Source organism: Marmota marmota, unplaced genomic scaffold (genome assembly GCF_001458135.2).
Source record: "Marmota marmota marmota unplaced genomic scaffold, marMar, whole genome shotgun sequence".
Classification (NCBI taxonomy): Eukaryota; Metazoa; Chordata; class Mammalia; order Rodentia; family Sciuridae; genus Marmota; species Marmota marmota.
In genome coordinates, this window is record NW_026000224.1 from 4850835 (window position 1) to 4865853 (window position 15019).

At 42.5% G+C, this 15019-nt stretch overlaps 1 protein-coding gene across 1 annotated transcript in view; it reads left to right on the forward strand.

Moving 5' to 3' along the window:
* Positions 1–15019, forward strand: part of Erich1 (glutamate rich 1) — a 61970-nt gene that overhangs the window by 32905 nt on the left and 14046 nt on the right. Inside the window, exons 4-5 of the mRNA XM_048792850.1 lie at positions 9276–9740; positions 12870–13064. Of these exons, the coding sequence (XP_048648807.1) occupies positions 9276–9740; positions 12870–13064 (660 nt within the window). The remainder of the gene's footprint in view (positions 1–9275; positions 9741–12869; positions 13065–15019) is intronic.

Here is a 15019-nt window from a genome sequence, read left to right on the forward strand (position 1 = left end):
AAACAAAAGGATTGGTTGGTTTTAGACAGAATGATTATGAAAGGTCTGGTTTGTTTTGGATGAAAAATGTCAGCATCAAACTTGTCGTTGTCTTTTTTCATTACGAGTTGATTCTGCATGAGCTGTATTCTCCTTGTTTAAATGGCTCATGTGTGTGTACCATCGCCTGAGAGATGATCTAACATTAAAGGAGAAAATAAGTGGAACTTGACATTGACTTTATTGATTGCATGTCATATATTTTTATTAGCATACAATACTGTTTTTCTTTTTTTTAATATTTTTTAAAATTTGTTTTTAATATTTATTTTTTAGTTTTCGGCGGATACACTTGTTTGTATGTGGTGCTGAGGATCAAACCCGGGCCGCATGCATGCCAGGCGAGCGCGCTACCGCTTGAGCCACATTCCCAGCCCCTACAATACTGTTTTTCAAAAGAAATGTTGAATGATGTCTCTTGTGTAAATTAATGAGAAACTCTTCAAAATAGATAACATCAAAACTTATACTTGGGAAACGTTACAGGTATATGCTTTTTAGAGAAATAGTTTTTAAGCATTTGGCTACTGTTTTAGATACGAGAAGATAGTCAGCAACCATAAATTTGGGACAGTTAAATTTTCCTACAGTAAATAGTGTCTGACATCTATACGAAAATCAAGAGGTGGAACATGAGTGTCAAAGCATAAGCAAAAGTACTGAAACAGACTTTGGGTAGTGAGTATTCATTCAGATTAATTAGTCATGCCTTTTCCCCAGAACAAAACAAAAAAGGCAGTTTGTCAGTCTAGCATCTAATACCAGAAGCATTAGGGCACACTTTATGACTAATTATTGATGAACAGTATAAAAGTACCATAAAATCCAGTCACATTCTAATAGAAAAGGGTTTGAACAAAAAACCTCTTGGGATTGTTATAGAGAGTTGAAAACACAGTTCCTGAACAATTCTAATCCTGAGGGTGCTCACCTGTGAGCCTCCGGGCCCTGGGACCACTGCCTCTGCGGCTGCAGGACTGGACAGAAACCCAGCATGGCGCCTAGTCAGCTTCACCATGAGGGCTTGTCCTGACAGGACTTCTGTGGCTGGGCTCCACAGTTCTGCATTTTCTGTCCCTTAGGTTGGCTCTCCCATCTCTCACCAGTGCCCTTTGCTCAGAGTATTTATGCCTCAGTTTAGTTTCTGGGTGGTCTGTGGTCAGTGCAGAGTTGAGCATCACACGCTCTCCTTGACCAGGGTCTGGGGAGGAGAGGAGGCTGGCGTGTCCTGCTTTGCTCTGAAGCTTGGGAAAGGCTCTCCCACTGGGTCCCCTTGCAGAAGACTCCAGCCTGTCTGCTGAGTCCTGAGAGTCTGCACTTCACCCTTGTCTTTTCCTGGCTATGTTTAATCTATTTAAGCCACTTATACCTTGATATTAAATAATTTGAACAAGTCTTTTCTTCATTTATACTATTTTACTTTCTTGACTTTCCTATTCTTCAAGTTTAAAAATAAATTAACTTCATCTAATTTTAATTTTTATTTAATGACTTGCTTCATGATTTTATTCTAATTCAGGTATTTAGCACTTTATTGCCCTCTTTTAAATCCTTTATTGTATTGCTTGTGAAATTCTTGTCACTTTGTTGGTCATTTTATGGAAAGTTAACATAGAAAATTAACAAATATAAATGTGAGTGTTTCATAGACTACACATCAGAGTGTTTTATCAGTGAGGCACTGCCTGCCCACTCTGCCATTATGTGTCTATTAGTTTTCAAGACTCAAATATACAAACAGGACAAATGAACACATTTCCTGAATACATGTAATTTCAGCCTATTAGAAACTAACATAGAAAAGGTAAAGATTATTTCAGTATCAAAATATTTTTTAGGAAAAAATGGAAGAACTAATTTTTTTAAGATTTTTTTATTAACTCTAATTAGTTATACGTGACAATAAAAGGCATTTTGATCCATCACACATAAATGGAGTATAATTTCTCATCCTTGTTGTACATGATATAAACTCACACCAGTTGTGCAATCATATATGTATATAGGATAATGATATCCAATTCATTGTTATCCTTTATACTCCCATACCCCCTCCCCTCCCTTCACTCCCCTCTAAATAATCCAAAGTATCTCTCTTCTTCCCTAGCCACCCTGCTTATTGTGAATTAGCATCTGCATATCAGAGAAACATTCAACCTTTGGTTTTGTGGGATTGGCTCATTTCTCTTAGCGTGATACTCTCCAGCTCCATTTATTTACCAGCAAATGCCATCATTTCATTCTTCTTTAAGGCTGAGTAATATTCCATTGTGTGTGTGTGTGTGTGTGTGTAAAACATTTTCTTTATCCATTCATTTGTTGAAGGACACCTAGATTGGTTCCATAGTTTAGCAATTGTGAGTTGAGCTGCTATAAACATTGATATGGCTGCGTCACTGTAGCGTGCTGATTTAAAGACATTTGGGTATCACCGAGGAGTGGGATAGCTGGGTCAAATGGTGGTTCCATTCCAAGTTTTCTGAGGAATCTCCATACTGCTTTCTACAATGCTTGTACCAATTTGCAGTCCCACCAACAATGTATGAGTGTGCCTTTTCCCCACATCCTCGCCCACGTTTATTGTTGCTTGTATTCTTGATAGCTGCCATTCTACAGGAGTGAGATGGACTCTTAGAGTGGTTTTGATTTGCATTTCTCTGATTGCTAGAGACGTTGAACACTTTTTCATGTATTTGCTGACGGCTTGTTTTCTTCTGTGTAGTGTCTGTTGAGGAGGAACTGTTGCCGAAAGCTCTGTTCTTGTCTCTGATGCCAACCCAATAATGAGTACATAGTCTTAAGGAAAAGGGGGGAAAAGGTTTATTTGCTAGCCAGGGGGAAACACAGAGGACCCCTGTCCCAAAGGCTGGGGTTCTGCCCATCAGCAGAAACTGGGGGCTTTTAAAGAGGTGATTCAGAGAAAATGAGAGAGGAAAGGAAAGATGAAGGAAAAGAAGATCAGTGCTGGGAGAAGGTCAGAGGCGAGAAGATCCGGGAGAAGACAGTTGGGAAAAAGAAGAAAAAGTGTAAGTTTCCAAGCCACAGCGGATGTAGTCAGAGCATCAGATGAACCCTGTTACAGAACCGATCTTTATGAAATGATTCAGTAATATATATTTGACTCCATACATATCAAGTATTTATAAAGTGAATACCTAGCTCACAGCAGATATGTACACTTCACGTCTGATGACAGATCAATCTTTCCCGTCATGGTTTCTAACTCCCACCAGGCATCCACATTTAAAATCATGAAAAAGTCAGTGTCTAGACTTGTGTTTTAACCCAACTTCTTTTTTATACTATTAAGATTCCTTGTATTTTTTCAATGTCATTGGGAACGAAAAGCTAAATCATCTCTGTAAGTGGAGCCTGTTTTATTGTAACATGGTACAGCTCCTTACTCCAGCATTTCATCAGAATGTAGGTGATGATTAGTGTCTCAGAGAATTTTGAGAAATTTAGATTATTTTTAAAATTAGCATGTCTGGGAGGTGTGTTTTGGGGAGTCTTCAAACTGTGTGCTTCTCAGATTGTAAGTAGTCAGACCTCTGTGTAAATCCCATCCTTGCTTTCCACGTGCCCATTTTCCTGTAGATTTCATTTTCTTGGTGTGAAGAATTGAGTCATATGCCTCCAAACACTGGAGCAAGTCACTTGAGAAGGGAGCTGGCAGATGCAGTGCAGAGTGTTAGGCTGCCTCACAAGATCACATGTGCCTTAGAGCTGGCCTCAGTAGGAAGGAAGAACCAGAGAGGGGCTTTCAGTTGTCTAAATAAAGCTTTAGGTGTCCTTTTTCCTTGACTCTGTGTCTGCAGGGACCTTCCTGGCATCTAAAAAGCTAAGCTTTCTTTACTTTTCTTTCCTTCTTCGCTGCTCGGGCCCATTGGCAGAACTTAGGAAGCTGGGATGGGGGTGGTTCAGTGGTAGAGTGCTTGCCTGGCGTGCGCCAGCCCCTGGGTTCAACCCCAGCATGGATGGGGTGGGAGTGGGCAGAGTTTAAAAAAGAAAAAAAGAAACAAACGCACACTTGGGAAGCTGCAGGGCAGTCATCAGTGTCGGCCCTAGGAAGTGGGTGAGGACAGGGACTCTCCCGGGCCAGAAGCTGGGCCTTTTGTGTTAACCTTTCTTTGGAGCTGCGTGACTCAACCTACTCAGGGTTCCACCAGGAGCTTGCAGCACAGTTGGGGCTGTGGTGTTCCCACTCCACAGCCCATGAGCTGAGGCCCTGGTCACTGCATCTCAGACTGGTGCTAGAATCTGGCTCACTGATCTACACTGGAGCCACACAACTCTGTTGTACCCCCTTATTCCGACATGCTATAAATAAAGCATGACTAAGTGCCCTATCTACCCATCTTTCATTCTCAAAAAGACTCTATACTGGTGTTGCCTTTGATGTTGTCCGGTGTGGATAGTAGGTTACCCAAGCACCCTGTGATCCTCCCTGTGGCCAGACAGGAGAACAAAGGAATCACATAGATCTTAACCTTGGAATGATGATAACTGGGCTTGGGGGAGGCACTGATCTGGTGCATAGAAAAGAGGGAGGCCAGGGAATGATGCCCATGTTGACTAGAAAGCTAATCAGGAGCTCGGCTGGGAAGAGAATGGCAGCCTATGAAGGGTTAGAAGGAATTCTAGACAAAGCTGGATGTGGCTGGGCTGAAAAGGGATAATGCTGAAGTCTTGGTAAGAGAGAGGAACTCACATTCACGTAAAAACAGCCTGAGTTTATCTCTAGGTCATTGAGCATCAAACCTTTTATTTCTTCTTTGCTTTTTTCCCCTCCTTCCACATGTCTATCCATCCATCCTCCAAAGCCCAACTGGGAAGTTATTGTGAATTGATGGAGAACAGTACTTTAAATGCCAATGGGAGTGTGTACCACACACCCGTAATCCAACAACTTGGGAGGGTGAGGAGGAGGATTTATATTCAAGGCCAACCTGGGTGACCTAGCCAGAACCTGTCTTAAAATAAACTTTTTTTTAAAAGGGCTGGGGGTGTGGCTTAGTGGTGGTATAACAGTAGTCCACGCTGTGCTTTGAATATAACCCTTACTGCTCTGCCCCTGCGACCTGTCTTTTTAAGATGCTTCTTTCTCCTCCTCTATCCATGCTCCTACCTAATCTCTACCCTTTCCTAATCTCAAGGGAAACAGGGTTACTTCTCTTCCCCATTTTAGGCAGTGTTATCTGTCCTTGACTTTATACCTATCATAGGAACAAAGTAATCCAGACTTTGGAGATGGCACCAAAAGATCTCAGAAATGACTGTCTCCCAAATTAACAAGTGAATTACAACACCAACAGAGAACACTTGGAATGTAGCCTTTAAATCATCTCTTTAACCCCCCCCTTCTGGACTGGGGTTGTGGCTCAGTGGTAAAGTGCCCGCCTAGCATGTGCGAGGTCCTGGGTTCAATCCTCAGCACCACGTGACAATAAATAAATAAAATAAAGGTATTCTGCTGATGGCAAAATCACAGCCCTTGGTACAGAAGTCCTCGGTGCTTCTCCTTTGCTAGCAAAGCAATGAATCTTTTTCCTTTTTTCTCGAAACTGTGTCATCTTTGTTGGATTGGCATCAGGGACAAGGCCCGAGCTTTTGGCAACACTAGGTGGAGTGGAGGGTCCCTGTTGCTGTGTGGGGTCATCTCCTCATCTGTGGTGATCAGGGAGGTAGCCTGTTGTGGCCTCCAAGTCAGTATTTACTCATCAAGAACTCGACAGCAGTATATCTTTGAGGTAAACATTTCTTTAAGAATGGATATTAAGTTGGCTTGGCAGCACACGCCTGTAATCCCAGCAGTTTGGGAGGCTGAGGCAGGAGAATCCTGAGTTCAAAGCTAGCCTCAGCAAGGGCGAGGCCCTAAGCAACTCAGTGCTACCCTGTCTCTAAATAAAATACAAAATAGGGCTGGGGATGTGGCTCAGTGGTCAAGTGCCCCTGAGTTCAATCCCTGATACCACCACCCCACCCCCGCAAAAAAAAGTGGAAATTGAGTCCCATTATGTAAATGGAATTTATAAAATGAGGTCTTTGGTTTCTATTTATTTTATCTTCTCCACTGCTCTGTTTTTGAACAGATTTTGGTTTTTGATTAATGTTGTTTTCTTTCCATGTTATTCACTTGATCATGCTTAATACAAAACAGATGTTTTTATCACTTTTTCATTGTAGAAAGAGAAATGCCGTTTATTAGCCTAGAAATAGAATCACTGGACTTCATCCTACACATTACAATGGAGCCACCTGAGTATTTCTGAGATGTTACTTTTAAAGAGCAATGTGTGTAATTTGTCTTTGAGTGTGAGTTCTAAGTTCCTTGGTTTGAACTCTTTTTAAAGGTGTATTAAAATAATAGTAAAATAATAGAAATTTTTTTAAATAATTTTTTTTAAAATAGGGCTGGGGTTGTAGTTCAGTGGTAGAGCACTTGCCTAGCACATGTGAGGCACTGGGTTCCATCCGCAGCACCACATAAAAAATAAATGAAGATATTGTGTTCATCTACAACTAAAAAAAATTTAAAAATAAGTAAAATAATAAAAATAAATTAATATTAAGTGCCCACACAAATTTATATGAGAAAATTGATAAATATTGTTCCAGAGCATTTTTGCCCCGTCCACTTTTTGAGGTCTGATTTATAGTCTTTTTAAAATAGATTATTAGTATGATCATTCTCAATAGGCCAACCCTTTATATTACAGTCTGACCCCTTAAAAAGAGAAAAGGAGCCACACAGAATGAATCTGACGTGAGCTCCGTGGCTGGGGAGCTGTCCCAGCCAGGGAAAAGTGTGGAGAGCATCCCAGAGCTGCTTCCAACTGCTCTCCTTAGTGGGTGTCAGGGCACTCCTTCTGACCCCCACTGGGCCTCCTTTGGGTTATGAAACACTCGTGGAATCTCTCATCCAAATTAATGAAGTAAAGTATGTTTTTATTTTAAAAGACACCAACAAAAAGAAATTTTTGTCTTTTCAAAACTGAACGTAGGGAATAAAGTTTTTTTAATATTAGTATTTTTTAGACCATCTCAAGGGTCGAATATTTTTTCAGAGATATTTGCACCCAGGATTCGTTTGTCAGCTGCGCTTATTAGCAGGTCCCTGACACCGATACTCACACTTGCAGATGAAATGGGAAATACTGTATTCAAAAATCCATTGGTGATTGAAGGAAAGCAATGAAATACACTAATTATGTGCTGGACCATAATCCTGTATCATGATATTATGAGAAGGAGTTTTGGCTTCCTGCCGAGTTTGAGATAGCAGTAGGTTTCATAGATACGGTTGCTAAGTATATCAGGAGAAAACTGGGAACTCTCATTCAAAAATAGCAGTGGAATTAGTCATCATTCATTCCCGTCACACAGTGTCTGATCTGACAATGCCACAAAACACAAAGCTGGAGAGGGGCATCTGTGTCAGATGAGAGAAGAGTTCAGAGGATATTAAAGTATGCATTGCATGTATGTAAGCATGATGTGCCTGCTTAGTCAGCTGGATGGGAGACAGGCTGCATACTGACTTGACATATATAGGCAGGGGAAGAGCACTGTGTTCTGTGACCACAGCTTTGTCCCCTAGCACTTGGCCAGGCGGCTCCCTGTTGAGTTTATTGAGAAAACTTGGGTGATTGTGAGAGCTGCTTTGAAGAATTTAACATGGAAGACAAATTAGACATATTCTGATTTCAGAAGGGAAATTAGTATAAACTCAGTAGAAATCATAGGAAAATATGTTTTTGTCCAATCTAAAAATATCTGGCCTTCATACAGTATTTCAAAAATTTCATGTACATTACTTAATCTTGATTTCTCATAGGGATCTGTCATAGGGTAAGATGTGGCTTAGAAAATTGAACAAGAACTTCCTAGAAATGAGAGTTGTCTGAAAACCCAAGCACTGCAAAGTGTAGTGGCTAGCTTTGCAGAGGCTGACTTGCTCCGACAGGGCCTGAAGAAGGCATGAGTGTCCTTCACACTGCGGTAGGGATCAGCTCTGCGTGCTTGGCGACCTTCAAGGGGGCACACATGTGCAGGATTCTACATCACCCTTTCTTCCTTTATATATGCACCCTTGATTATTGGTGTCTCCATCTGTGAACTGTGCCTGATCCACTCATCTGAGACCCTCCTTCTGCTAACAGTGACTTATACATCCACATTTCTCCTTACTGGTGCTTCTGGCTGACACTGTGTGCCCTTCTGGATCGCTGTGCCCCATTCTTGACACTGTACCCCACCCGCATCGAGCGGTGTGTCCCTCCCTCCTTTATTTTTTTTTTTTTATATTTATTTTTAGTTTTCGGTGGACACAACATCTTTATTTTTTTTATTTTTATGTGGTGCTGAGGATCGAACCCAGCACCCCGTGCATGTCAGGCGAGCGTGCTACCGCTTGAGCCCCAACCCAGCCCTCCCTCCCTCCTTTCTACTTCTGGCACCCTTCAAGTGAGGTGCTGCTCCCACCAGCACATGAGATTCGGGTGTGAATCTCTTTTCCCATTCTGTGGTGTCACAGTGGCAGTTTGCAATCAGTCATACTGGAAATATTTATATCAGGAAAATTGGCAAATAATACATCTCAGGACTTTTCTACCCAAAGACTGCATGTTTTCTAATTTTTGCAAGTAAAAAGTTGAATGATTTTTATTAAAATGTAAACAGTACAAAAATTCATGAAAATTTTCCTATGGCTATCAGAATGAAATTTTACACCTAATAAACATCAACTCTTATATCCTTAAAAACATTCTAGGTGTCATAATTGTAACAGCTGTGTGTATATGTCTATATGTGACTTTGTTTTGGGGGAGGGAATATGTAGACTGCTCAATCCCAGGATCTTGGTAGCATAATTATTGTGAGGAAAGGTTGAGGATCAGAAGCAAATAATTTAGATTCTTTTTCTACTAAAATTATAAAATCCCAATGAAAATTTATTTACCTAATACATGTTTTGTTTTGCTTTGTTTTGTTTTAATACTGGGCATTGAATACAGGGGCTCTCCACCACTGAGCAACATTCCAGCCCTTTTAATTTTTTTATTTTGAGGATCTCCCTAAATTGCCCAGGCAGGCCTTGAATTTGCGATCCTTCTGCCTCAGCCTCCAGAGTCGCTGGTATTATGGGCAGGTACCATCCTGCCGCGCTAACCTAATACGTTTGTTATGGTTCAAGTACATTGAAAACTCTTTATATGATTTTTTTTTTAAAGCAGATCAGGATCCTCATGGTCAATCAAAAAGAAGAAGAATTAGAAAGCATAAATTAAAGAAAAAATTTAAGAATCCTAATAATGTTCATATAGAACTGGCAGAATTAGAGAAACAGCAGAATCTTTTACAACAAATACAGCCACAGCCGACAGATGGCCCCATAATGAGCAAAAATAAGAAAAGGAAGCTAAAAAAGAAGCGGCATATTAGAAGGAAGAAAGCAGCTGGCGTCGTAACCAGGGCCACTGGTGTCAGCTTCCTGTACCAGCCTGAGGAGAGCGGCAGTGAACAGGACGACCTGAGGGGTGCTACACGAGGAGTCCAGGACAGCAAGGAGGCCGCCTCATCAGAGGCCAGCCAAGAAGAAGATGCGGCCACCACCCAGGAAGACGTTGAGATTCACAGTCGAAAGGCAGAGGGCATCCTGAACTTTCTGAAATCAACACAAGAAATTTATTTCTATGATGGTATGTCTTTTACTGCTTTCCTTTGAATAATACCATCCACTTTATATTTAGGAAAAAACAAATATAGTAAAATACTTAAACACTTGTAGTGTTAAATGCATTAGAAAATTCAAAGTAAACAATTAGTTTCAAAGGAAAAAATCAGAAAATTGGCATTCTTTCCACCAGAGAGCAGAACTAGCACATTACTGTGCTGTGTTGTTCCTCCTTGTGGCCTAAGGGGGATTGCCTAGAGCAGCAGCACCGCCAGTGCAGGGGAGCAGCAGCTCCAAGCATGGATGGGCTTGCGTTCTTCATTCCTCCAAAATCAGGTTTGGGAAGCATTCATGTTGTATAGTTATAAGGTCCTTCCTTAGCATCTGGATGGCCATCTTAAGTGACAGCCATTTTAAGGAAAATGTTTCGCTTTCCCGCCCAAGGGCATTTCTAAGAAAGGCTCACCACTCCCTCATACCAGCCCTAACCAACCCCCATTAGGACCGCCCACTCCTGAGCCTCCCCATAAAAGTCCCAGAACTCACGCCTGTTTAGCCTCTCTCTTCTACAGAGAGATGGCCTTTATTGTCAGCTCTGACAAATGAACCCTCTCGTGTGTATCTCTGCCTGTCTCAGTCTTTCATTTTTCACTTACCCATCTCTTGTTCCTCACTTTCCCTTCAGTAGTGTTTTTCTAAATAAAGTTAAATCCAGTTTGGAGATTTTGATTTTCTGTTTGTTCATAAGCTATTAGAGAAGTAAAAGAAGCACAACTCTCTCCTTAGGACACATGTGTTTTACTCTTTCACATGTAACTTACTGATTTGTTTTCAATAAACATTTTTTGAGTGAATATTTGTATTGATAGAGTATATGAAAAATAAAAATTGAGTTATTCCCAAGGACAACAATTGCTCACATTTGCATAAGGCTTTCTCAACAACAGAACTCAGGACTAGAAAGAAGCCAGTGCTAACCACACAACAGTGTGGTCGGACCCAGAACACAGGCACTCCAAACCAGCCATTTTCCTATTTGGATGATACTGCTAGGAGATCTGGGGGAGTGTGGTGAGTTTAGTAGATCCAAATGCCAGCAAGACATTTGACAGTGTTCTTACAAATCAAGAAATATTGGCCATACAATAATGTGAGCAGTAAGTAACTGATTTAAAGAGTGATTAAAAAAAATACCATTTAATAGATGTGTTTTAACCAGGAGGTGGTTGCAGGTGACATTCACCTTTTCTCTTCAGCATGTTTGTTAGTAGTTTACTAGAAGGACACAAGTAGAGGTAGGATTCTGGAGATCTCAGTAGACATCTCATTCTGTATATTATAGAGGAGCTTGTAGCAGACTAGTAGTTGGACCAAAAATAAGTAGAAAAGACAGATTAAAAATTTAAAAATCTGGGCTAGGGATGTAGCTCAAGCGGTAGCGCGCTCGCCTGGCATGCGGGCGGCCCGGGTTCGATCCTCGGCACCACATACAAAGAAAGATGTTGTGTCCGCGGAAAACTAAAAAATAAATATTAAAATTCTCTCTCTTCTCTCTCTTTCTCTCTAAAAAAAAAAAAAAAAATTAAATCTGTTGAAATAATACAAAAGCTTCAGAGGAAACCAGCTCCAAGAACACAAAATCCCAGACACCCCCTGGGGAGGTGAGCCAGCATCCATAGCCAACTTTTCCTTCAAGGTAGTTCCATTTCTTGGGTGTGGGGCATTTGAGGGTTTAGGGAAAGGATCCAGTGGAGCCTGGTGGGTAGAGGGCAGACAAACCAGTAGAGTATTTATCAAAGTAGAGTGTTCAGAAACAAGTGAGAAAAGAGGCCAGAGAATAGAGCCCGACACTGATGGTTTCCCTGAAAACCTTTGCCAAATTCTGAGGCTGGAGGTGGAAGGTAACAGGACCTCTGGGTAATCTTGAGAATCTGAGCATGCAAGAGTTCACTCCACACTTGAGCATGGCTCCACAGGCTGTGTCCTCAGAGCCAGGCCGAGCAGAGGTGCATCCTTCCCTTGGTGGGTCCCATCCTTGATGGGTCATACTGACCCTCCCCTCTCTGCATAGCAGAGAAAAGGCTGAGCCCTCTCTGGAGGAAAATATTACCCAAGACCTTTGTGATTTTTTAAATGAGCATTTACCAGCATGCCAAGAGACATAACCAAAAAACCCCACCTAGAGAGTAGCAGAGAGCATGATAATAATGTTGTCAAGAGACTTAAAACAACTTTAATTAAGATGTTCAAGTGAAAAAATGAAAAACATTAGATAACATTAAGACCATCAAATGGAAATTCTAGACCTGAGAAATATGACAACTGAAATTCATAACTAAAAGATGAGTTTAAAAGCAGATCAGATTCAACATAAAAGAGAATTAGCAGCTGGGGGGAAAGGTCAAAGAAAGTCCCCAGGATGAGGGTGTCAGGATGGGAAATATAAAGAAGCCTAACCCACATGGACATAATGAGGTCTGACGTCCATGTAGCTGGAATCCAAGGTTGAGGAGGACGGACCGACCAGGAGCTGTATCTAGAGAGGATAGTGGGATTTTCCAAAATGATAAAAAGAGACGGTCACAGATTGCGCCAGTTATGTGGACTCAAGCAAGGTTAACGCCAACACCACACCTAAGCATACTGTAGTCCAACAGCTGAAAAGCAGTGATAAAAATTTCAGAAGCAACCAGAAAAAAGCACACATTGTCTTCACAAGACCAACACCTAAACCACTTGCACGCCTTCAGCAGATAAAAGAGAAGGTAGGTCCCTGCACGAATGATTCTCCTTGATTAACCTAAATGGTCAGTGGTCTTGCTCTGGTTTTTAAAGACGTATGACGTGGCTGGGGAAAACTTGGTTTTATTGCCTGGTGTTCATGATGGAGTTTTGTGTCATACTTGGAAGATGTTTTTAAAAATCAGACATAAAAACAGATCCAGGTTTTCATTGTCATTCAAATAGTGGACGCCTCTTATCTTTGTTCACTTGTCAGAGATCTCTGATTCTCTCTCCTGATAGCTTTCTATATTCCTGAGTCTCATTTTAGGTGGAATGTATGTTTGAGGCTTCTTTAAAAGGTAAGAATTTGTCTCCAGCTTACAGAAACAAAACTATGACTGTATTTCTCAGTAATGCTGACTTCTTCCAGGTGTTGCCCAAGACACAGATTCCGCTGTCTCAGCAGAGAGTGCTAAAGAGCTGCTCACCTGTCTTGAGTCTCGCAGCATGTCTCCCTCTGACGTGTCCATTCTGGATCACATGAGAACGCTGCTGCTTCTGCAAGACACTGAGAGACTGGAGCATGCTCTGGAGATGTTTCCAGAGCACTGCATGATGCCCCCCGGTAAGTACTGAGCCATTATTTATTGTGCTGCTCCAATACACTTGTCAAGGTTTTCCTCTGAAAACCCACCAAAACAGCAATGGACTAGAAAATACAACAACTCACATATGGTTTGGAAGAATAGAATCCCATGGAGATACAGGCTTTTTGTACCTCTGCTTGATGTAAAAGTATTTCTCATAGTATATGCAGAAATATATATGCCATCTAGTTTTCCAGACTTGTAAGCTATCAATTCTTAGAGCCAATTTTCCTAAGTTAAAAAAAAAAAAAGTGGAAGAAGTCATTTCTTCCTCTTTTCCTTCTCTTCTGCTGTGTTTGCAGAAGGTAGATTTTTTTCTGCCCACCAAAGATCTTGGTGCATTATTGCACCCCTCCAGTGAGAAAGGGTGTTGGATGATTTGGTGACTTTTCTTTTGTGTACTTCTCCAATACCACTGCATACAAACTGCCACATGCTTGGACCAATTATGTTCGTGTCTCCCCAGTGCCATGTGTGGGGCCATGGGCCATGGTGGGTGTAATTAAGAAATCTCCAGATAGTGAGATCCAAGCACCCATCCAATGCTGAGGAGGCTCTGGGCGATTCACTCGAGTGAATGAGCAAGAGGAACTACAGGTTGCTGTGAGGAGTTACAGGACAGAATGACACAGGTTTCCGTGATCGGAGACAGCTGAAATCACAGCACACCTAAAATCAAGACTCACATCCTGTAAGCCAGATAGCAAGTCAAGCCAGGGAACAAAAGAACACTCGCATTAGGGGCATAAGCATGCAAGTAGCAGAAGCAATGCACGCTGATTCGTGGGTAGAAGAGGTCGCTCTAGTTTGGGATAGCAGTAGTGCCACCCCATGTGTATGAGTTCCCTCTTTGTAGAGGAACAGTGTCTCTTTTACCCTCCTGTGTGGAGAGCTGCTCAGGTCCCAGGTTCAACAGTGAAGAAGGCAGATGAAGAGTCTGCTCTCAGGAGCTTGTATCCTAGTGGGAAAGACAAAATGAGTCAGAGAGTTAAGTAAAATACGTAGCAGTTCTCGTGGGTAAGAGGCTAATAGGGAGGAGGAAGACATAGAGGCAGGTGTTCTTGTAGCCAGTGTAGACTGAGACAGGAATGGCCCCCTGAGTTAGGAGCAGAAAGGAGCCACAGTAAGGAACAGTGAGGAGGCCAGTGTGGTGGCACAGAGGACAGAGGGTAGAACAGATGACAGGCTTGGGAGTTGACCAGCCTTGTGGTCATGACAGTGTGTTAGCCTTTATTCAGAGAGAAACAGGAAGTTTCTAGATGGCTTTGAGTGTCAGGTCTCTGGGCTGCTAGAACAAGGGGGCAAGAGCAGAAACCAGGAGTTGGGGATGCTGTGATAATGGCCCTGGTGAGAGCTAACCACAGCATGGGCCAGGGTGAAGTAGCACGAAGGACAGGTGTGGCCAATGTCCAGACAGATCATGGAGAGAAAGCAGTGGAATCTGCTGGCTGACTGGGTGTGGGTGGGGTCGGGTGGGGGAGGGCAGATGGGTGCTTTGGCCTTAGCTCGTGGGAAAAACAAGTAGGCAAAGAAGAAGTAGTCGGTTTGGTGTGAGTGGCCCTGTCAGGAGACCTGGGTAGGAACATCCAGGTGAGGAGTGGAGATCACCTGAACACAGCAGAGAGGGGCCAGTGATGAAGACGTCCTTGGTGAGGGGTGGAGAGGGAGTCAGGAGAGAGAGGGCACAAAGATGACCAGCCAGGAGGGTTGGCTAGGGGGAGGACAGGGATGAGACTAGAGGAGGCAGTCGGCTCAAGGGGCAGGTAGAAGAATAGCCGGCTCTTGACTGCCAGTAGACCCACCTGCACAGAGGGAAAGAGCATCCCCTCAGCTCCTTTGCTCTGGCCTGCCACCCACCCAAAGCCCGCGGCTGCTGGAGTGCCCAGTGCTGCCCAGTGCAGCCATCACTGCTCCATCACAGCCGCAGAGTTGA